Source organism: Battus philenor, unplaced genomic scaffold (genome assembly GCF_028537555.1).
Source record: "Battus philenor isolate CCGP_79_NKW_IND1 unplaced genomic scaffold, ilBatPhil1.0.hap1 SCAF_24, whole genome shotgun sequence".
Lineage (NCBI taxonomy): Eukaryota > Metazoa > Arthropoda > Insecta > Lepidoptera > Papilionidae > Battus > Battus philenor.
In genome coordinates, this window is record NW_027181687.1 from 12,473,032 (window position 1) to 12,487,825 (window position 14,794).

The following is a 14,794-nucleotide window of genomic DNA, read 5'->3' on the forward strand; positions in this document are numbered from 1 at the left end:
CTTTCAAGACATGAGACTCGCGGGCGGCTCGCAATAATTTTATCTCTGTTCCGGACTAAAGAGGGTCGTCACCGGCGCCCTACGCGAGCAGTCGTGCGACCGAATTCAGTTTGCGTGTGACGAACATGAGACACGTTCGGAGCGCTCGACCATCGAGCGCCGCTGTTTGCAGACGGTTTCGAGGTTGAGTCGAGAGGAGAGGCGTACCGCCCCCGCCGTAGCTGCCCCCCGCACAACACGACACATATCGCGCTATTCAATACGTCGAGTGGGGGCTTAAATGTAGAGCCGTCCGCCCCCGCGCGTTGCTCGCCCCCGCAGCGCCGAATTTTTGCCAAATTAATCTTTCTTCAAACACTTCAAGTTCTTTGTGCGGCGATCGGAGAAGCAAATTTAATCTGCTGCCCGCAGTGAGCGCGCCGGGGGCGAGCGGGGCGAGCGGGGGCGGCGCCGGCACAAAGAACTCTTAAACAAAAGCTTTCGCGAGTACAGAGATTAATCGATACTGCACCGCGCTGGTCTTAGACCGCTTCCCCTTGCATTTGTACACGCGCGGCGGCGTCGCCGGGACCGCTCCGGCGTGCAGCACGCAGCGTGTGCAGCGTGTGCAGCGTGTGCAGCGTGTGAGGTGCCACTCGGTGTTCAGAAGGAAATCATTTGTAACATTCCGTCGTTGCTGCGGTGCCTAACCGTTACTCGGGAGGCACTTTCTGTTTCAGAAATGCGAACTGGGTAAAGGGGTAGGAATAAAACGACGTAATAACTTGATACTCGGTTTATTATTACAACTACGAGACATTCATTGCAAACCCTCTAGCGCTACGCTCTATGTACAGTGCACAGTATTTACAGGCCGCCCGCGGCGCTCGCTTCCGACACCAGACATAACCGCACCCGGCGCGGCGGCACTTACGACTAAATTATACATACAGCAAGTATTTTAATTCAACCGCTTGTAAGTAAATTATTGACCGGGAATTTCTCGTCAACACCATCGCCCCCGCGCGGCGCGCGTCGCTCGCTGTCGCCGGAGAACTCGCAGCGGCCGGCGGCGCGCTACGTGTGCACGCGGCCGCTGTAGCGCTCGTGCAGCAGCGCCTCGTGCGCGCGCAGCCGCAGCGCCTCCGCGTGCGCGGCGTGCGTGGCGTGCGTGGCGTGCGTGGCGTGCGCGGCGTGCGCGGCGTGCGGCGCGTGCGTGGCGTGCGGCGTGTGCAGCGCCTGCAGCGCGGGGTGCAGCGGCGCGGGCGCGGGCCCGGGCGGCGGCGACGTGCGCGGCGAGGCGGAGCGCGCGCGTGGCGACGGCGGCGCGGGCGGCAGCGCCAGCACGTACCTGCGTATGCCGTTTGTTTGTAAATCGGAAGATGTGTGCACTTGCATCCTGCTGTAAGGGCATACTCAGCCTCCATTACTTCCATAAAACATCGAGTACAAGTACCGCTACGTACAGATGATGCGCTTCAAATCGTTTTCACTGATCGCATCTTACCTCACCAAATAGCTAGCTTAATTCAAAAAATGTTACCTCTTCAACAGTAACCAACCTTCTCAGTAAACTGGAAATTGCAGCTCTGAATAATTCAGCTAAATGTTTGCGTATATGGAAATCATACCACAAGTTCATAAGATTAGACCTAAACCCTAATAACAAATTACAGGTCGATGTATAAACTTTGTGTTTTGTTCTTTTGCGCCTGCTCTCTCCACTGAGAGATTTAATAACTTAATGTATAATGACGACTTGGTGCTATTCACGATAGATCGAGAAGAAGGTCACTCTTAAGGCCCAAGAAATTGAGCGCGGAGCTCTGCATGTCGGCGTACTGTCGGGGTATCCGTCAGGCCTGTGGATGGCGGGTGAAAGCGGGAGAGCACTGACCGGTGCAGAAGCGCGCGGAAGGCGGCGGCGGGGGGCGCGTCGCGCCACAGCGGCGCCGGCAGCGCGCCCAGCCCCAGCGCCCACCACTCGCCCGCGCCCCACTCACCCCCCCACTCGCCGCTCCACTCGGCACCTGCAACATGACCTAACCTGAGTCGGCAGCCCGCAGCACACGCTGCCGGTGCTGCGCCCATTATTTCCCCATTTGTCAGCGCAACGACCACACGGCGCGCGCCTGCTTATCTGTTTCTTCGATCGAATCATTTCATCGTAATGGCTTATAAATAACAGGGCCGCGCGTGTCGTGCGCCCGTAATTGATCGCTTCCGAATTAATCACCCAGTTAGCGCCGCTTTGCGCGCCGGCGGCACCGCTGTAGATCGTATCGGCGCTAAACACACACCGCGGCCGGCCCGCCTTTGGTTCACAACAAATTCACGATAATGAGAAATCAATAGGAAATCGATAGCGAGGCAATCGATGAACAGGTGGCAGTGGTGCGCCACGGGCCCGACACTGGTAGAGCGATACGGTGAAGGGGGAGAGGGACGGGGGATTCCCGCGTACCGTGCTCGTGGTGCAGGAAGGGCGCGTGCTCGCGGCCCAGCGCCTTCTCCCGCTTGCGCCACTTGGCGCGCCGGTTCTGGAACCACACCTGCAAAAGACGCGTGCGTCAGTATGAACCCGTTCGGATCGTTCTTGCGCTGGCAGCGAGAGGAGGGTGACGGGCACAGGCAAGGTTACACTTTTAATTTTTTCCCGCGTAATCGTCGCCAATTTCCGGCGCGCGCCGCTCTCCACTACAATGGCGCGGTAATGACAAGCAATTACGCATACGTGCACCGACTCTCACCCCCCCCCCCTCACCCAACCCCGCGCCGGGGCCGCCCTCGCGCCGCGCCGCAGAGAATAGAAACAAATTGAGCTAGTCGAGCGCATTGCGCTAATAAAAAGACATTGTGCGACGAAAAATTGCGGTCATTTCATAATTCGAAGCGGCGGGGAGCGGGGCCGCTTCAAGTGTTAAATCTCAACTTTATTACAATAGACACGCGACAGCGAGCTTTCGGAGACTTGTATCGATCGAGATGACAAAAATAAACATCTAGGCTATTGCTGGATATATATTATCATTATAATTTATATTGTACAACTAATTGCAGCTCCATTGCATTCCGATTTTGCTCTGAAGATTAACCGACTTAAAATCGTGCTGATGGTGGTGAGCTGCGATTTCAAAAGCACGACGGGACGGGTTGGACACTATGGGGTCGTGCCGAGGTACGTGCTTGGATAACTGGTAACACGGGACCACGTAGGCCTGGTAGGAGATCGCTGCAGTGATCAACAACACCGTTTCCAAAGTAAGGTAGCAATACGGGTTGTTTACGAGTACTTGTCTTTTGTCGTTTGCAGTTCTCAACGACCTTCTGAACTTTTACTTAAATGGGGAAAGAGTGGGGAGGTTTAGTGGAAGGCCTGTGATGGCACGGAACCGTAAAAAAACAGAGGCGCGATCCGGTTCAGCCGCCGACTTCGCGGGATTAGTCGGTACGCGGCGGCAAGTACGCACCCTGCGCTAGTGACGCGCACTTGTGCCAGTCGATACTTGATGATCGTCGACGGGCAATTAGCGCGACCGACGCGGCGGAGACTTAACCGAATTTGTAATTGGAGCGCGTCCGCGCAGCGCCGGCCGCGTCGGCCCCGAGTGCCCTCGAGCCCGCGCCGCGCGCCGCTCCGGCTTTTTATTGAGGTCTCGAGTGGAGTCTAAGTTTTAAGTCCGCGCCGCCGCCCGCTCGGCCCGGTATCGACCTTTGAGTCTTCGCAATTAGGTTGAAAATCCTCTTCGCGTTTCCCAAGAGGGTGGACGGATCGTTTGTCGGTAAACGCCATCTATGAAGTGGAATTAAAAGCAATTTTCGCGTGAAGAGCGATTCGGGCGCCGCAGAAAACGGGGGCACCCTCCCCCCGCGCACGGCGCTCGTCGCGCGATGCTTTCGTGATCGTTCGCGCGTGGAACGGTTGCCGGACCGGAGCACAAGGTCTGGCCTGCGCTGGGGCTGCACGTCCGGAGAATCGGGTCGCTATCGTTAATGCGCACGCGGTTCGTTCCAACGCACAGCAGCACTGCTGCGGACGAGCCGCGCGCTTCGTGTATTGACTGTCGGCGGCGCGCGGGGGACAAGAGCAGACAAACTGCGACAATTAGCGCGAGTTAGTGCCGAGCGGCGGCGGGCGATTAGCGCAAACATCGCGCGGCCCCGAGGGTGTAATGAGGCGCGAATTATCGCGCATTGTGCGAGCTCCCTCCCTCTGCCCCTGCGCCCTTCGCGGCGCTAATTAGCTGCACTCTCGGTCCCCCGCCCCCCGCGCACCCCCGCTGCAGTCCCGTCCGCTTGCCGTGCTTATAATTACAGGCTATTCTTTGTAATCCGACGCTGAGTTCCTAATGATGGCGATTACGCGTTACTAGTTAATAAGTGCGCGCACAGGGCGGCACAGGACGCGCCAGCTAGCGACTCGACGCTCCTTTCGTTCACGACGACCCCGGCCGCGTGCGGAGACCTTTGAAACGGAGTGTCTGGAGAAAGTAGTGTCTTACGGTGGAACAGACAAGTCCCTTAACAGACCCCGCCGTAAGATCACGCGAACGAGAAGGGGATGATAGAGTGGTATTAGAAGTCATTGGTGTGCCATGGCTCTTTCTACGCGACCGTCATGGTCCAGAACGAGGCAGCCAAGCAGGGTCGGCAGGGGATAGATCCCGCTCGAAAACAGCGCCATCAGCACAGAGGCGCACCTCGTGATAGTTATCGCGAAAATGGTGTTCCTATAACCTGGCGCGGGATTCGAAAAAAAGGAAGGCAGTGGTCAATCCTATCTGCAACGTTCTCGACGTTAACGGCGAGTACAGACAGGTGCACGCGACACCGCGTGTACAGAGCAAGACGGATCCAGAGAGACGAGCGGCGAAGTTGGTTTTAGGACCACCAGTAGAACTCCGATGACGATGCGCTTTCAGTGTGAAACTCGTCTGCTACGCCGACTGTACGTTAGCATCGCCGGCGGGGACGACTTTGCGAAATCCAGGGAGATCCCTCGACCAGCTGCGGACTAGAGCTATAACGAATAGTTTTGATCGTCAATGCCTTAGGCGGCTTGCGATCTGGACTTAACTTGAACGCAAATAACATAGCACTCAAGTACATATCAAAGAATTTTAATTTGGAGAAGTGACGGCGGGGTGCAGGGGGCAACCGGGGCGTGCGGGGAAAGGGCGTCGCACAATGCCACTAACGCTAACTGCAGCGGCGTCGCCCCCGCTCTCAGGTGACAACAATTAGTTGCACTTGTCCAGCTGCGGGTCCGTGCGCGGCGGCCGTGTTGCTGCTCCTTGTTCTACGCTACCGATGACTCCAACAAAAATTTGTTGAACTCTAACTCCTAGCTCTTACAATTTCCATGCCTAAGCTTGTCGCAAGCATATTTAGAATTCGCTGAAGAGATGTACTCAAGGCGGATGAAACACATAAGCATCCGTCAAGCGCACAAATCTTTAGAAATTGATTGATTAAGTGCACCAAGAGCAATCTTTGGCACTCAAACAGAATCGCTAAATAGCTGAGTGCAAAACTCGGTGACGGCTCAAACCAAAACCAGAATTTTTTTTTCATGTACGGCACTAAGCAAGTTGTTATTGTGTCAAAAGTGATAAAACTGCCAAATGATTATTATTCATGAAATGAAAGTTTTTTTTTTTTTAAATAAACCAAAGAGCAAATAAAACGAAATAATACGTAGCCACGTCGTCTGTCTGTGTTCTAACTGATACACGACGCGCGTAACAAGTTAAAACTCTAAACGTTTAGTTACGGCGCCTTTACGGAATTATTGTTGATTTGCACGAAGTATTCACGTGTTAATGTGCTTATACGTATTTCAGCCTACCGCGTGCTCCGCAGTGTCGAGATGGATACGGTCTTGGCCCAGCTCTTCACGGGTCACGGGGGGTTCTCTGAGTACCTTCACATGTTCAAGCTCAAGGAGGACACCTCGTGCTTCTGTGAACCGGGCGTGGGCCAGACCGTGGTCCACCTTGTGGTCCACTATCCGGCGTTCGGAAGACTGCGCGCAGATTCCGAATGCCGGATGGGCAAAAAGATAGAGGAAAGGAGTATCTCGGCCATCATGCAAGACGAAGGGGAGAGAGAATGCTTCCTCAGCTACTGCAGGAAGGTAGTGATAAATGCAATAAGTAAAAATAAAACAAACACTAAAATAAAGAAGTAAAAGAAATATAATAGTACCAAAAATAGTGCAATAAACAGTATAATATAAGATGATAATTATAAAGAAAATACGTGTTATTTATTTGAACAATAAATGTAATGTTGCAAAATAAAATAGTAAGGAAACCTAGAATGTAGTGGTTGAGGATGGATGTATGGCTAATGGAATGAAAGAGAAAGACTGGGAAAATTGTAGAATGAAAGAAACAGTATGACAGATAAGATGATACATAAAAGAGAAGAATGATAATAATAAAAAATATGAATAAATTACTAGAAATAAAAAGTCCCTGTCCTACACGAGATAGGGGAACGAGAGGTCCCCAACAGCGGGATATAGAAAGAAAAAAAAACGTGCTTATACAAGTAGTCAGATAAATAAATAAATTACTAAAATGTAAATCGACTTAATGCCATGACAAAGATTGTAGATGTTTCCTTGTTAATAACTGTTTAGTATTGTTACATAGTTAAAGCATACCTCGTGTGCAAGCTGGCACCTAATTTACAATGTTGTTGGGTCTGGAGGCGTCAACGCTGCCAGTGACGGTGACCACACACTGCGGCGCAAGTGGGCGCGGGGGGCTCACCTGCACGCGCGCCTCGCTGAGGTCCAGCCGCAGCGCCAGCTCCTCGCGCGTGAACACGTCGGGGTACTGCGTCTTGTCGAAGGCGCGCTCCAGCTCGTGCAGCTGGTACGTGGTGAACGTGGTTCGGCTGCGGCGCACCTGCTGGCGGTCGCGCACGTTACTGCACTAGCACGTGCACGTGTGTACGCATGCGCAGAGCAACGCGCACACGTGCACGCGGACAGAGAACAAGAGACAAAACAGTTAGATGTTTTAGGCGTTTCTTCGGCGCGGATTAATGCTGCTTACCCCACGGCATTCGCAGATCCACGGCGTCTAGCCGCACTCCGTCGAAGGAAATAGACTCGGAGGTTTCCACGAAACCGACATGACTGCCCGCTTCAGGCCCTGAGCTGGTGTTGTGTTATCGTAGTTTTAAAGTAACCCCATACACGGTCGTTACGTGACTAGAATACCGAAGTACAGTGACTGTGTAGTGTGATGGAAGTTTACGATTAGGGATGTTACCGTATGAGGACATAGATTTGGCGGTCGAAGCTGGGATAGAGATCATACATCTGTTCGCTGGGAATAGGAGAAGATGGAGGCGTAGATCGTACAAGGCGCGACGGCGCTCGTCAAAGGTTTAGTGCTTGAGCTGCAACGTACTCGTGGCGTGCAATGCGATGTGTAGCAGCTACCGCTGTGGCTACTCTGCTCAGCATACAAACGGCCACAGACAGCCACAGTGTCCTCAGAGTCCAAGGTACCGATGCTCATACAAGTGGTGTCTGTGAAATACCTAAGAACTTCCGGCAAAGGTTGTACGTTTATGTAGGCGACAACAAAGCGCGCGGCGGTATCGCTAGTGCCTACTGTGCTACGTAGCCCGTGTGACTGCGGGTTTTGTTAGTCAAAGAGATCAAAGGCGTGTTCAGAGGGTGCGACGCTGAGTTTTTTGAGTGGAAACTAAAGCAGAGGGTGCAGTCTGTCAGTGAATTCATATGCAACAAGACGGAGTGTGACGGAATCGTCGATGCTATAATAGCAGCAAGTCACCTTGCGCGGCCGGCCAGCGTCCAGGGCATCCATGTGTTCCATATGTTCATGCTCGTGCTCGTGTTCATGCTCGTGCTCATGCTCGTGCTCGTGCTCGTGCTCGCGCTCGCCCTCGGGCTCATGATCGGAGTCGGACTGGGCGCCGCATTCCGTTTTCATCTCGACGCCATCTGGGGGATAAAGAGACAGGTAAAGTCCCGTAGGAAGGTTAAAAGGCGCAAACCCACAATGATTGTGGAGATGTATACATAATTTGTAATTTCAATAATTAGTAATTGGTTGCAAAAATATAGAAAAGGTGAACAGGTCTGCACAGCGCAGACCGCGCTGAGCCCGCGGCGCTGCCCGCTCGACGGCGCGCGCTCGCTTGCAGTCGCACACCTCACGCCGCGCACTTAACGTCAGCCGACATTAGTCGCGCTGTTTATTTATTGCAATTGTATTTTTGTAACAGCTTTGCTTTAATCCGCGCTTTACAAGCGGCATCATACTAGACATGAGATTACGTACGGCTCAATGCTCGCCGGAGGACGGGGTGCGCGGGGCGAGCCGGCCCGGAGGGGTGGCGGCGTTGCGATCTCCTGTTGCTGCGCATTTCATGCGTTACAATTATATAATAAAACAGTATTCAACAAAACCCGGCGGCGGATCACTTATCCCTTTTTGACATTCGACATCCGCGGCTTCGAGAACCAGAACGGCACGGCCCGGCGCCGACCAGGCAGCCTCGGTATTTGGACGGGGCATTCGTTTATTAGCGGAACGAATAACGAATTAATCCGTTTAGAGACTTCTACAAACAGTACAAGAATTATATCCAGTTCCAGAAAAAACAATTTTATTTCGTAAATAATATTCTAACACGTGTAATAAAATCCGTTTCACGAAAAAAGCTTCATTATTCAATAAAGTAATATTTAAAAGACAAGAATCCCTAACAAGGAAGTCGCTTGTTTTGTTTTGTTTTCATTTAGGATATATCTGATGAAGTATATAAATATGTGTTAAACTTTATTAAAGGATGTGTCGTTGTGGAATTTCTTCCTAATAGCGTATAAATTCAATTTAAGATTAACTTCACAAATGAGAAAATGCAACTCAAGCGAACAAAAATTGACGACGCCTTTAGAACTGTCGCAGTGTCGGTGCGAGCGGCACTGGGATGACTTTCAATCCGGGTATTTTGACATCAAAGGCGTCACTCATTACAATCGACGCGTGCGGATAAATCGGACGCCATTTTTAAATGAAGTGCATCAAGACCAGCGCACCAGTTGCTGGGACGTAACTGAAGATGTGGCAATTAATATAAAAAAAAGCTCTGCGTTTTGATGCCACACGGCCACCGCCGGAAGAAACTTATGTACCGTATACTTACTTGCGATTCTTTGTTAAGACGTCATTAAATCGAAACGTGATTGAAAGCGGGCGATGAAAGCTCTCCGTCGATCACAGATCAAGCTACGCAGGAAGTGGCAAAACCCAAACTAATCACAACGAGGTGTTTGTTATGTTTTACCGTCGGGCAACATCCTCGATCCGGGTCTCTATTGCCAAAAGATGAGCTTAAAGCAAGAAGCTGGGAAAAAATGGCCGGAAACAATCAATAGCAGAGGTATGGCTATTACAATAACGCCAGAACACAAACATCTTTGCCGCTCAGTGGAAATTAAGAGTTTTTCTGAGAGGTGGAAATGTGTCCGTCATATTGGCCTGTCTTCGCAGCTTCAGATTCCCACCCTTTTCGGTCTCTTCATAATTCTTTAGGCGGCGTCAGGTTACCAGTAACAAGCCAAAAGAGGAATGCAAAACCCATGCGTAGCGCTCTTTAAATATAAAATTCCAATGTTTTTTAAGCAATGACGTCGTACAAGCACCTACAACATGGAAAAATATCATCCAACAAAATGTCACCTATATAGCTACCATGCCATTATTTGATTAACTAAATATCTTCGCTGTTATCACAAAACTCCACATGGCTAGCAAAAAATTCCGAAACTATGCTTAAAAATTTGAGAGATGCATTTGAAGTTTAATAATTTCCATAAATTACTAATGGAAAGATTGACTCTTCAATCTAAACTAAATTTTGATGTGCCCGCCAGGCGCCCCCACATAACCCGCCCATCTGTGCAATCGATACATGCACCGCCCGCAGGACACCAAGTTATATTTGTCAGCGGCGCGGCAGCGTCCCGCCGGCCGCCGTCTCTAAATCCACTTGACTTTCTATTGACATCCTCATATAACTAACTAATACGACACACGAATGTTGATTTGTAACTACCTCTTAGTTTAACTTCAGTATTAGTTTGTACCTGTATAAATACACACACATGTAATGTTTCCATACGAATAATTAACCTTTGAAAAATGCAAAAAACCATGTCTCACTTGAAATAAAACATGAAGGAACTTTGTCCCCGGCGCACTATTCGCTAAACGCACAATCGTTTGCGGCGCGGGGCCGCGGCGCTCGGTTCATCTCGCAGTTAGCGGAGCCCGGGCCCGGCCGTCAGCATCATTTTTTACTAAATTAAGCCGCACAAGAATTACATTTTAAATAATTCATCAGGTCTTGATTCCACTGATGTTTGCTTTGACATCGTCCAGAAACCAGTGCGCGCAGACAGCACCTCGCCGCTGACAGATTATTAAATAGGAATGTAATTAACTGGCTGCATTCGTTGCGCTTTAACTGTATGCACCTCTATGCAAGCTATAACAACCCTCGCAAACAAAACTCAAAAGCACCGACGATCCCAACGCGTGTTCATCAGGGGTATCTTCCCAAAGTCCGCAACCAAAGGCAACCGAAGAAGTACTTTATTTTATAGAGCACTTGATTACTTTGATTTAGCTCGGATTTTGAACGGAATAAGATTAAAATTGAATATATCCTTTGGTTGTCTGCCCGCTACCGGAATAAATATCTTTAAAATTATGAATGATTGTGTCACGCGACGCACGTTACGTGTTTGACGATGTACGCACTTGATCACTATTTTTTTATAAATTGCAAATAATTTTTCGGCGATTGTACTTGAGAAGATTTTGGGAGTGACAACGTGCGTCAAATAAAAACCAGCCGGTCGCGTCGCGCGCACGCAGCCGCCGGTTAAGCCGGCCGGCAGCGGTAACGAGCCGCGCGGCTCACGGGCCCTTCGCCGCGTGATTACGCGATCGCCTAACGAGCGCGGAGCGGTGCGGCGCGGTGCGGCGCGGCGCGGCGCGCAGAGAGCCAATTTGACCGGATTACTGCAGCGCGCGTGTGTGTGCGTGCGTGTGCACACGTGTGCGTTCCACGCGAGACCAAGTTCCGCCCGCTCTCAGAACGTCGACACGATGTTTTCAAGGAGCGGGACAGTGCCCGCTACGCAGCCAACGCCGAGCGCAGTCCGTGCAGCGCCGCGCTGTTTGGACGCAGTGATTGTACCTGAATGACACTTGGCACGACAGCTCTACTACCCTACTGTTAGCTGCGACGTCTAAAAGTGCAGGCGCACGCGGCTCCCTTGCGGCCCGGCTGCGGGTCTCTCGGCGGTAGCTCTGTGGCAGCCGTGGGCCTCCCGCCTTCTTACTTGCGCGGCGGCAGTCTTTCTTCATGTGCATGCGCTGCTGTGCCGAGAGCGATCTATCTTCCGTCTACAGTCTGTCTAAACGCTGTACAGTTCGCGCAGGAGCCGACCCAAAGTCAATCATTTGTCACTCCTTAAACAGTAGGGCGAAAACGTTATTGTGATCTGAGAGAATAGACCGGGGAATAGACAAAACTGATATCACGCGTCAAAGGAGGTACCGACCTTCCGCCCAGTACCGTCTATCGGGAGCAGCCGCTGCGACCCTGGCGTTGCAGCACCGGGTCCCTCTGTACGGGGGATATGGATCCCATATGACTCCGTCATGTCTCGTCTCTCGTCTCGTCGTTGTCGAGGCTGCCGTTGTTTTTGCAAAGTCCTTGCCAAGTTCGTTAAGCGTTCTTGACAAGCTGGGAACCTAACAGCTAGAGATATATCTTACATCGTCGTAGGCCTTCTTTTTGCTCGCCTTCCGCTGAGGTCCATAAATGATTGCTGGTACTAATTTAACAAACGTGCGTCCATATCGCCCGGGAACCAGTACGCTTGGACCGCAGCTTGCGGCGGACAAATTATGAAACGGAATTGTAATTAGCGATTTCTTTCCAAATGCTCCAAATACCAAACGCGCGGTGCTCGCAGCGTTCTCTTGATGATGAACCTAATGACTGCGAAACTTTTTGCCAAATCCAAAACGTCTCCCCCTCCGGTCTCGGGAATATAAATAATGAAATAACTTATTAAGGTACAAGCTGCAAAAAATTAACGCGGCTTTGAATTTCAACCAGATGATGGTCTATTAACAAGTATATTAATACAACTACAACGTTCTCTTGCACTGCCGGAGAAAGATAAAAAATCCAAGTTCCCGGACGCGGCGTTCTCTGTTCTTCAGCGCCAATGCCTACTCTTATTTAGACTACACTGATAGTTTCAGAATACTGTTGGCTGAGCAGAAAGTTTAGAGCACAGAAATGACTTAAGTCAACAAAACAGAGATATCGTCACTGCGGCGCTGGGGGCGCCGCGTGCGGCTTGCCCAGCGCGGGCACAGCGCGGGCACAGCGCGGACACTGCGCCGGCCGGAGACGAGTACACGTACAACTTTGTGCTACTTTTGACGCATAATGCAAACAAAAGGTTAAAATGAGCGCAAAGAGCAGAAAAGGAAAATATCCGAGCACTGCACTCACCGGCTCCAGAGTGTTATTGCGACACGCAGACCGCGGTCCAATCATTTTAATTATGATATTTAAAATTAAAACGTTCGCGCTGCGTTCGCGCCAGTGCGGCGCTGGGCCCGGGGCGCCCTCGCAACAACATTACACTTTGATTGTTAGTTGCGTCTGTTCTGGCGCCTGCCGCTTCAAATATATTCGCTACTGATTTCTAACGGAAATATGTTTTTTGTACCACGTAACCTGAGCGCAAAGTGCTGCTGGGTATAAAGTTATTGCAACACAAACCATAAAGAAAAAAGGCGCAGCCTGCACTCAACGCCCGACCTCATAGCTCAGTAGATCCAACGGCGAGACAACCGCAAGCCGAGCGCGAGAGGCAAACGAACTGAAACGGAGGCGGCTCGTTGATGTCTTTTGTTGGCGCACGATTTTGTTTGTTGTTACCGAGTGAATTATTATTTATCTATTATTTTTTGTCATCGTGCCGACACGACGCTTGCGCAGCCGACGCCCGTTGAGGCTGAGAGGTTCTTTAGTGACGACCAAGTATCGGGACGTACGGGGCGCGGGCAGGCTGCAGGATGACTGACGATTTCGTGGAGGTAAGGTTTTCGGATGTATCTGCTTTGTAGTGGGCGTCTATTAGCTAATGCGATGATGATCATGACAGACTGGACGGCGGCTGTCGTAGATGTTTCACTTTATTTGTACGTAAATTTTTTGCCGCGGCTGCAGCGTCAAGACGCACCTGGTGGCCGCCGGCCGGCTCGTCTCGCGGTTGCAAACTTTGCATTCGGGCTAATTGTTAATTTTGAAGCTTGATCTACATAGAATCAAAGGATGGCACGTCGGCGAGGCGGTTGACTGACCGTGCGCGCGGCGGTGTCCCAGGATGCTCTCGATGGTGTAGGCGGCGCCGCGGCGCGCGGGCGCTGCGCCATCGGCCGACGTCGACAGCATCGCGGCGAACACTGTCCGGCGAGCCGCGTGCAAGTCCTACTGGTCCTGCGGCTGCTCCTCGTGGCGGTCGGCAGCGCGGGGAGAGCGCGTCCGCAGCCGGTGCGCGTCGTGACTCGACTGGCCCGGCGCGCCGCCGCCCGCCGCGGCGAGCCGTCCCACTCGCACGCGCGGCGCCGCGCGCACCCGTCCCGCTCGGCCCCGCCCCGCCGAGCCGGTGGGCGGCGCCCGCCACTCGCAAACTTAACTTTAGTCCTTAATCTCGTTTCGAATGCAGTTTTGCTTCAATTTGTTAATTAAAGTGCTACACGCCGGTCACCGCGCGCTGCCCCGGGCGCCCCGCGCTGCCCGCTGCACCGCCCGCCGAGCGCCGCCCGTACCTGTGTGGATTCTCAATAACGCGTTATGCATACCATATTTTTTTTTCAGAAGCCTTTCAACAGATTATCGGAAAAGTTTGGTCAACCAAATAATCAGTTGCATCGTAGACCCGCTCGGTTCACAGAAAAGCGTTAACTTCCTGCAAGTTCTAGAGCATTTAAATGGCGCATCACATACAAGTTGAACACGTTCCGTTCAGTAAGTCGGCGCGTAGCGAGCTGCCTTCGCTATTTGTCCCATTCTCAACGGTAAATAAATGTAATAAAAATCTTCCTGAGATGAAATCAAAACCAAACATGATCTATATTTCAATAAAGTCAAGAGATGCCGGCGCTGGGCAGGAACCAGTCGCACCAGTGGTTCCAACTGAGGCCAGTGCTCTTCGATATATTTATTTATTTGTTTAAAATGTACCTAAATTTTGAAATTGTGATAATACTCATTCGCCGACTTAATAAAATAGCACCAATAGCAAAGTTTTTGAGTGAACCACAAACTTCAGAAAATTCGTAACGACCAATTCATTTACACGGCAGTTGAATTTCACAGGTCCCGATTTTTTTTTGAATCCTACTTTCTCTTCTGCCCCAACAGGTACTTGCAGATTCCACGTGCTCGAGTCGGCAGAGCACAGAGGGAGCCTGGCCTAAAACGGTTTTAAATATAGCGAACCTCGACAGTTTACTACTATTTCAACGAACCTGGAAACCGCTTCGGCAGACGCTCCGCGGAGCGCCCGCACGCACTCACCTCGGCTTGTCTTAGTAATACGAAAAGAGTCCACGCCTCGGCCCCGGGGCGGCGCGGCGCTGCGGTACACCCGGCGTGATCGTGTCGCAGGTGGAAGCAACCACGATCACCGACGTTGTCCGCTTTCTTTAGAGGCACTAGAATGTTT

At 51.5% G+C, this 14,794-nt stretch overlaps 1 protein-coding gene across 1 annotated transcript; it reads right to left on the minus strand.

The window, feature by feature from the left end:
* Positions 1-1,056: 1,056 nt before the first annotated feature.
* LOC137924543 (retina and anterior neural fold homeobox protein 2-like) lies at positions 1,057-13,518 on the minus strand. The gene is made up of 7 exons (XM_068767933.1): positions 13,428-13,518; positions 7,797-7,966; positions 6,759-6,899; positions 2,440-2,531; positions 1,877-1,996; positions 1,205-1,330; positions 1,057-1,129 (listed from the first exon to the last, which is right to left on the minus strand). Exons 1-7 carry the CDS (start codon positions 13,516-13,518, stop codon positions 1,057-1,059), a joined length of 813 nt encoding a protein of 270 aa, XP_068624034.1.
* Between the last annotated feature and the right edge of the window lie 1,276 nt (positions 13,519-14,794).